This window comes from Uranotaenia lowii, chromosome 1 (genome assembly GCF_029784155.1).
Source record: "Uranotaenia lowii strain MFRU-FL chromosome 1, ASM2978415v1, whole genome shotgun sequence".
Lineage (NCBI taxonomy): Eukaryota > Metazoa > Arthropoda > Insecta > Diptera > Culicidae > Uranotaenia > Uranotaenia lowii.
In genome coordinates, this window is record NC_073691.1 from 169018939 (window position 1) to 169028616 (window position 9678).

Genomic DNA, 9678 nt, shown 5'->3' on the forward strand with positions numbered 1-9678 from the left:
TTTGTTGCCTGCATATTGTAACGCTAATTTTAAGTAAAACAGTAATTATAAGTATTGTTCTAAGTTGAAGTGATCTGTTTTACTGCCTAGTCGGCATTTAATTATTTGAAACTCCAAACAATTGGAATATTCGGTTTATGCGGGAGGTAATTGATTGCTAGGCAGACTGGTGTTGCAACCGTGCTGGCGAAAACTACGATTGGGAAATCGATGTTGGGATAGGTCGGATCTAGAGCAACCTATCGGAGGATTTGCAACCAAGGTAATCAGGAACCTGTGCCCAACATTATGGTCCTTCGAACCGGATGAGTCGAACCCGGTTACGTATTTCCTGATCGTTTGGCGCTTCTGAGGAACGAAGCGCGAACCACCATTGTTCAACGGATAGCATCACGCCAACAAAGCGCCATCGCAGTGCAATTTTTGCTGAACAATAGTGCGCCATAGCATTCGGCTTTGGAACAAAGCAAGGCGCCAATTGATTTAGTCTGGGCTTCGGTTGGACACCATTTTCGGAAAATAAGGTGAGCCCTGTATCGTGGTATATGTTCAGCCACTTGGAGTCGGTATGACTTGGTAACTAATCCCCTCCGTTTTTTTGTTGTGTTTACTTTTTTTCGGAGGACATTCACCTACATAAAGCGGCAGCGAGACACTGGTTCTCAAGTCAATTTTGGAAGTCGGCAACAATTTGCCGAGTTGGTCGGAAAGATTCATCACCGCGGGTGTGGTGCTTTGTAGAGCAACGAATTTGGACGGATTGAAACACCAAGGCAAGGGTCTTAGGTGTTGGTCATTGCAAGGCTCGGGTGTGCATCATCGGGATTTGGAGCGGCGGTCAACGGTACAACTTTATGGTGCGGGTGCACTAGTGGTTTGAAGGCTTTTGATTGTTCTCGGAACGGATTTTTGGATTGATGATGCACAGAGGCTAAGTACTGCTGCGATCTGGTATGTTATTTCTGATACTTCTTGAAGCCATTTTGTTTTTACTTGTGACTAATTGGTCAGATTTTGCGAGTGCGAAATCGATTGTGGAGCTTACAATAAGCTGGATCTAATAATCGTTTATGAATCCATTATTACGCGAATAATTGGATTGGTGCACTGATTGGTGCTATTGCGTCACGAGAATTATTTGGTTGAAACTCAAAGCATTGAGTTCAGATTGTGTTTATAGAAAATTAAGGGTATTCCCTTTTGGATTTTATTTTGAATTTGGATTGAATTTTGATTTTCACGAATTATAATGCCTGTTTCAAAATCCACCAAGGAGCTTAAGGCTACACCCACGCTTAAGTATTGGACAGTTAAACTCAAGGATATTCAATCGTCCTTTACCGATATCTGGGAATTTGTTGAGACCTTTCAAGAAGGTGCAACATTAGGTCAAATTTCTGTCAGATTAAATGCTATTGATGATTTGTGGGAGCGTTTTGGCGAAGTTTTAACTGAAATTAAGTCTCATGAAGATTTTTCCGGCTGTGATGAGATTTATGACAAAGAACGTAAAGAATTGAGTGATAGGTATTACTATGCCAAATCCTTCTTAATGGACAGGACGAAGGAACGTCAAAATCCTCATGATTTGGATCAGTCTTCTCGCACAGATTTAGGTAATCATTCAAATGTGGATCATGTTCGCCTCCCACAAATCAAGCTTCAATGCTTTGACGGTAATATCGATGAATGGCTAGGATTTCGTGATCTTTACCTTTCATTGATACATTGGAAACAGGAATTACCTGAGGTGGAAAAATTTCATTATTTAAAAGGTTGTCTCCAAGGGGAGCCAAAAGCTTTAATCGATCCTCTTCAGATCACAAAGTCGAATTATATTGTTGCTTGGGATATGCTTCTAAAACGCTATAATAATAGCGAACAACTTAAAAAGCGACAGGTGCAGTCACTATTCAAGTTGCCTTCAATGGTGAAGGAGTCGGTAGCAGAATTGCAAACACTTTTAGAAGGTTTTGAAAGAATTGTCAACACCCTCGACCAGGTCCTAGAGTCCGCTGAGTATAAGGATTTGTTATTGGTCAATTTTTTGGTATCGCTTTTAGACCCTGTTACACGTAGAAGTTGGGAAGAAGATTCTTCTACTAAAGAAAGTGATACTTTGTCGGAATTAACAGAATTTCTCCATCGTCGAGTGCGTGTTTTGGAGGCTCTTCCCCCAAAGCCTTCGAATAGTGGTGCAACGCATTCTCAAGTGGCAGTTAAACCGAAAGGTGTTAGCATCAGAACGTACCACAATAATGTGAAGTCGTCTTTCAGATGTCCTGCGTGTAAGGACGGGCATTTCCTTTACCAGTGTCAACGTTTTTTGAAGTTGGCTGTTGATGAACGGGATTCGCTGCTCAAGGATCAGTCCTTGTGCAGAAATTGTTTTAAATCTGGACATATGGCTAAAGAATGTAACTCGAAATTTTGGTGTCGAAACTGCAAGGGTCGGCATCATACGTTGGTATGCTTCAAGGGAAGATCGGATGGTCAGTTAGGGACCTCACGATCGTCAGGGTCATCGTCAAATAAAAAACATCATCAAGAAGCTACTACTGTTCAAACATCCAACTCAGCAACTACTTGTATGATGGCGGGAGCGTCGGAAAAGGTTCATTCTCAGGTCCTTCTGGCTACAGCGATAGTTTTCATCGAAGATGAGATGGGATCACGTTTTCCAGCTCGGGCGCTTTTGGATTCTGGATCGGAAAGCAATTTCATCTCAGAGGGACTGAGTCAACAGATGAAACTCAGTCGGAAAAGGGTGGATGTATCAATTCTTGGTATCGGACAGGCGACGACAAGGGTGAAGCATAAGATTGACGCGGTGATACATTCACGGGTAACGAGATTCTCGAAGGAAATGAGTTTCTTGATTTTGCCGAAGGTAACGGTCGACCTACCTACAACGTCAGTAACTACAGATGGTTGGGTGCTTCCTAGTGGGATTGATCTGGCAGATCCATCATTTTTCCAATCCAGAAAGGTGGATTTGGTGCTTGGAATCGAATCCTTCTTCGAGTATTTCAAAACGGGAAAAAGGATGTCAATTGGAGACAACTTACCGACATTAACGGAATCGGTTTTCGGATGGGTAGTCTCCGGAGGTATGGTAGGAGAATCAATTTCAACGGTTAGCTGCAATGTTTCCACGGGAGAATCATTGGAGTCATTGGTTTCTCGTTTTTGGGCTTGTGAAGAAGTTGGATCGGAAAAATTGTTCACAGAAGAAGAGCAGATGTGTGAGGATTATTTCCAAAGGACGGTCCAAAGGAATTCGGAGGGAAGATATACAGTTGCTTTACCAAAACACTCAGAAACGATTGCGAATCTCGGAGATTCCAAGGAAATCGCTTTTCGTCGCTTAAAGGCTACCGAGCGCAGATTAGATAAAAATCCCGAATTACGAGGACAATACACTGCTTTCATGAACGAGTATTTGGATCTAGGACACATGCAGAGGGTAACTAGTGACACCGCAGTCAAACGGTGTTTCTTACCCCATCATCCAGTAGTGAAAGAAAGCAGTACTACTACCAAGGTTCGAGTGGTCTTCGATGCATCCTGCAAAACGTCCACTGGGATTTCTTTAAATGATGGATTGCTTTGCGGACCCGTAATTCAAGATGAATTACGTTCTATAATTCTGCGTTGTCGTACGAAACAGGTGATGGTCGTTGCTGACATCGAGAAGATGTTCCGTCAGATTCTAATTGCGGAGGAAGATCGAATCATGCAATCGATACTGTGGCGGAATTCACCGACGGATGAAGTTGGAGTGTACGAATTGAGCACGGTTACGTACGGTACTAAACCTGCTCCTGCTACGAGGACACTTAAACAACTGGCTTTGGATGAGCAGAACCGGTATCCTCTTGCTGCCAAGGTTTTTCTTGAGGACACCTATATGGACGACGTGATTGCTGGTGCGGAAGATGCAGAAGCAGCATTCCAGCTGAGGACTCAGCTAGAAAATGCTGCAGCGTCAGGAGGATTTCGATTGAGAAAGTTTGCCTCTAATTCCTCAAGGGTTTTAGAAGGACTAACTCAAGAAAATGTAGCTTTGAAGGATTTCTCGGAGGACTCTTCTTCAGATCCATCGATGAAGATTCTCGGGCTAACTTGGTTGCCGAAATCAGATATCTTCCGATACCAGTTCAGTATTCCGGAGGGCTCAAGGATTGATACGTTAACAAAGCGAAAGGTTCTGGCAATTATCGCCACGCTCTTCGATCCGCTCGGCTTATTGGGAGCAGCGATCACTACTGCAAAGGTGTTTATGCAACAGCTTTGGTTGCTACAGGATGATAACAACAAACGTTTGGATTGGGATCAGCCGTTACCTCTAACGGTGGGTGAGGTATGGCGAAATTACTCAGATCAGTTGCATTTTCTGAATGAGATCAGCATTGATCGTTGTGTTGTCGTTCCTGGGATGGTGAAGGTTGAGATGCATTGCTTTTCTGATGCATCGGAAAAGGCATACGGAGGGTGCATCTATATGAAAAGTGTAGATTCCAAAGGGAAGGTTATGATTCGTCTTTTATCAGCAAAATCGAGAGTATCACCGTTGAAAACTCAGTCAATTCCACGGTTAGAGTTGTGTGGTGCCCTTCTTACAGTCCAACTATTCGAAATGGTCAAAAGGTCTGTTAAAATTGACTGTCAATCCTACTTTTGGACAGATTCCACATGTGTGCTTCGTTGGATTCAAGCTATTCCTAGTACTTGGACTAGCTACGTGGCCAATAGGGTGGCCAAAATTCAAGTACTAAGCAAGGAATGTGAGTGGAGACACGTGCCAGGGACGGAGAATCCAGCGGACTTGATTTCACGTGGAATCAACCCTAGTGAAATCGGGAAAAATCAACTCTGGTGGCATGGTCCGGATTGGTTAATTGGCGAAAAGGAACATTGGCCAAGCTTATTGGAAGGGTTTGTGCCAAAAGACGTGGAAAGTGAACGTCGTCGGCAAACTGTATCAGTTTTAACAGCAACCAAGTCAGATTCTGAGTCAAATTTTAATGATTGGTATTTCGGTCTTTTTTCTTCCTACACTAAACTAGTTCGAAGCACTGCTTACATTTTAAGATTCATAAAATTGTTGAAAATGAAGCGAAACATTAAGTTTGACCCCTTTTTGCGTGCGTCAGAGCTTACGGAAGCTGAAAACTTGTTAACACGACATGTGCAACAGGAATGTTTTTCTGAAGAGTGGAAATTGTTATCGAAAAGGTCAGGTGTATCAAGACAATCGAGACTCAGGTGGTTTCATCCGTTCATTTCGGCTGAAAATATTATTAGAATTGGCGGTAGAATTAACAAATCGAATGAATGTGATAACGCGAAACACCCAATTGTTTTACCAGCTCGACATTCTTTCACACGATTAGTTATTCAGCACTATCATTTGTATCTACTCCACGCGGGACCTCAGTTGCTTTTGGCCACCATCAGGTTGAAGTTTTGGCCGCTAGGAGGGCGAAATGTAGTCCGGCAAATCGTTCAAAAATGTCATACTTGCTTCAAATCGCGGCCAAAAACAATCGAACAGTTTATGGGAGAACTACCATCAGCACGTGTGACGGTATCACGCGCTTTCCAAAGAACGGGGGTGGATTATTTTGGACCCGTATATCTACGTACAGCACCACGGCGAAGTGCTGTAAAAGCTTATGTGGCCGTGTTCGTTTGCATGGTTACGAAGGCTGTTCATTTGGAGCTGGTGACAGATTTGTCAACAGAGAAATTCATTCAAGCGTTACGTAGATTTGTCGGAAGGAGGGGTAAGTGTACAGATTTGTACTCAGACAATGGCACCAATTTTGTCGGAGCCAGGAATCAGTTGAATGAATTGTTCAGTCTTCTCAAAAGTCCGAAACACAGAGAAGATTTAACGCGAGAATGTAGTAATGTTGGTATTTCATGGCATTTCAACCCCCCTAGTGCCCCTCATTTTGGCGGATTATGGGAGGCAGCCGTTCGTTCGGCGAAACAACACATTTTGAAGGTTGTTGGGGAACACCCAGTAACCGTTGAAGATTACACCACATTACTGGTACAGGTCGAAGCCTGTTTAAATTCGAGACCTCTTACCTCGCTATCGGATAACCCAGAGGATTTAGAACCATTGACTCCAGGCCATTTTCTGATTGGTGAGTCGCTACAATCTCTTCCCGATTCTGTGGACGAGAATATTCCAGATAACCGGTTGAAGCAATTCCAGCTTATGCAGAAAAGGCTGCGCCTCATTTGGAATCGTTGGCGTCGCGAATATTTAGCCCAACTACAAGCCCGCACGAAGCGTTGGAAACCTGCAGTTTCAATCAAGGAAAATAGTCTGGTTATAATAAAGGATGACAGAGTTTCACCATGTCGCTGGAAAATGGGCCGAATAGTTGAACTTCATCCAGGGGATGATGGAGTTGTTCGTGTCGTAACATTGAGAACAGATTCGGGTTTGAAAATTCGCCCTGTAGAGAAACTTTGTCTATTACCATGTTCTTATAACGAAGATTAATTTTCTGGGTTTAATGACTCGGAAGCTGAATTTATTATTTCGATGATATCAAAATGTCAGATTTGTCAGAAATCGTTTAGATATTGAGTCGGAAAAGTCCGAGAGACGTCTTTAAATCGAGTGATTTGTCGGAAATGTCCGAAAAGCGTCTTAACATAAAATCATTTGGTCGGAAAAGTCCGAAGTTATTGAGTACGATTAACGGTTAGTATTTATAAAAAATTGGCTTCAGAGTTCAGAAATTTCATTTCAGGGTGGGTGAGGATGTTTGGTAATTGAGCATCACTGATATCAGATGCTAATTAAGGTCGATGCACTCTCGAAAACCGGTTTGGCTCAACTCCGTTCGACCCAGTCAAAACACCAGCTTCTGATACGGCAAAGGCTTTGTGAGGACCCCGTCACAACAAATCACCCACAAATCACCCTTTGTGAACACGGCCTGGGCATTGCTGCTGTTTGTTGTCTAATAGAACACAATAGCTGATGACCAGAGAAGCAAGAACAATCGAGAGATGGGAGTAAGCTGGTACGGTGTGATCGTGGTCGATCGCAATAGACAAAATCATCGCACGAGAGTGAGTTCCACCTCAGAAACCTCAACGGACAGCAAATAAAGCGGAGGATCTGAAGACCAGCCAGTCCAAATCCATATCGCACCCAGCTCACATCGAGCAATCGCCGGAATATCTCTATCCGTTTTGTTGCCTGCATATTGTAACGCTAATTTTAAGTAAAACAGTAATTATAAGTATTGTTCTAAGTTGAAGTGATCTGTTTTACTGCCTAGTCGGCATTTAATTATTTGAAACTCCAAACAATTGGAATATTCGGTTTATGCGGGAGGTAATTGATTGCTAGGCAGACTGGTGTTGCAACCGTGCTGGCGAAAACTACGATTGGGAAATCGATGTTGGGATAGGTCGGATCTAGAGCAACCTATCGGAGGATTTGCAACCAAGGTAATCAGGAACCTGTGCCCAACAATGCGAGAGATCCTTGTTCTCGTGATGAATGAGTAAGATTTATCAGGCACGAGCTGTTCTTTCGACTCCATTTCTGCGAGTTTGGTTCACAGGATTTTGAATCTTGCAGGATGTAAACAATGTACTATCAACTAAATCCCCCCACATTTTCATTAAATTCTACCCTACAGTTAAAAAGTTAGAGCAATTTCATAGTGTGGCAATTTAAACGTGGACACCCTTTAAGTTAAGGTTGCCAGATTGCCCGGTTTTATCCGGGTTTGCCCGGATATTTGATACTAAATTTGAGAACAGTCCAGCCCGGCCCGGTTGCCCAGATTTCATTGAAAAATGTCTGGATTTTGCCCGGATTTATTTACATTTTTGGCAAATTAAATTTAAAAGAAAAACAACAAACACCTTGAAATCGAAATTTTTTTAGCAAGTTTTATAAAAATAATTATAAAAGGTTTTTCAGAAGCCTAAAATACGGTTCAAAATCTGTCGATGAGACTTGATGAAAAAAAATTTGTTTTTAATTTTTTTTTCTTGATTTTTGTTGAGAAATTTTTGAGTTTTGACAAAACTTGCTCGGATTTATGGTCGGCAATTTGAAATCGAATGCCCGGATTTTGCTCGGATTTTATATAAAAATTGCCCGGTTTGTCCGGCCCGGGTACGTGTTGAAAAAATTCTGGCAACCTTACTTTAAGTAGTTACTACTTCTAGCTCCAAGCATTTTTAATACAATCTCAATTTTATAACAATATAAATTAGACAAGTGCCATATATATAGAACCGTTCATAATTGTATAGAAATTTGAAGCCCGTGCACTGTCACTTCAATTTTGAACTTCCATAACTTTTGACTCTGATGATATTTTAATAACAAATTTTTCTGCGTAAGATAGATCAATTATTATACTACTTTAACAAAATTTGAGTTTTTGAAAAGTTCTTTTCATGGGATCAAATGTTACGCGAGGTGCAATATTTCTGACATGAACCTGAAAATGCAATTTCTAGAGAATTTTGGACGCATGTTTCCATAGGAAAATCATATTTTATGTTCAACAACCAGTTTATCCATTTAAATTAAAAACTAAAATCAATAACGTGCTATCCTGTTTGAAAAACTCAGCTAAACCATTTATTCCATTTTTTCATTTATTTCATGCTGATGTCAGACATTTTTTGACTGATTTGTGGATGGAAAAGATATTGTTCTCTATGGAAATCGCATTTTTAGGTTCATGCCTGAAATAATGTACCTCGCGTAATTTTTGATCCTATCAATAAAACTTTCCAAAAACTTCAGACATGCTAACTGTATGTTTAAGCAAATGCTAAATTTCAATAAAGAGCATAGCGTAGTATACGAGATATTATTGCTTGAATTATTGAAGTCGAAAAAGTCCGATTTTACTAGAATAATATTAAGGCCACACAAATTTTAGAAAGTTAAAATTTTGTGATATAATAGTTTGATAGTTGATCTTTATTTCGCAAAAAATTGATAAAAAAATATCACCAGAGTTACAAATTATGGAAGTTCAATGTCGAAGTGACAGTCCGCGTGGTTCCAATTTCTATACAATTATGAACAGTACTGTATGTTTGAACGTTCTATAGTCCTATTTGCCGCTAGTAGTATTCGTGTCATAATTCAGAGCTTTGCACTGACACCTTTTCATTTTGGGAACATTAACCTAAAAAACGAACGTGTTCGTCGGCCGACTGCTCGATTTTTGCACTGAATTTTTTGGAGGTTAATTGTCCCGATCTCGTCCGTACACGCCAGTGGGATGCCAGTTAATGTGCGTGAGAAATGTCAAAAACAACTCTATAATACTGATAAAATGCAACAACAAAAACAAACAAATAAAAACAAATGAAGTAGGAGAGAGTGGGGTAACGTAGGCCATGGGTAAACGTGGCTAAATATCTCAGCTGTGTGTTGAGATAAAAATCTCAATCCAACTGTCATCGTCGTCGCTTTGCGTAAGCATGTTTTTCTATATGTTGTTGACTTATGTGCGTATCATATGCTTCTTTTATTTAACTAGCCTGGAAAATGTACTTACATAATTAAATAAGCACCCGCAAATTGCATCCGTGGGAGACCAACAGTACATAACGAAAATATGCTCATACGCTTATGCTCTTAGTTTTGTCATGTTCTTTCACGTG

General features: G+C 41.0%; 1 protein-coding gene across 1 annotated transcript; it reads left to right on the plus strand.

The window, feature by feature from the left end:
* The first annotated feature begins 1249 nt into the window (after nt 1-1249).
* LOC129738138 (uncharacterized) lies at nt 1250-6523 on the plus strand. Its single transcript, XM_055729320.1, has 2 exons — nt 1250-4363; nt 5558-6523. Exons 1-2 carry the CDS (start codon nt 1250-1252, stop codon nt 6521-6523), a joined length of 4080 nt encoding a protein of 1359 aa, XP_055585295.1.
* Nucleotides 6524-9678: the final 3155 nt, after the last annotated feature.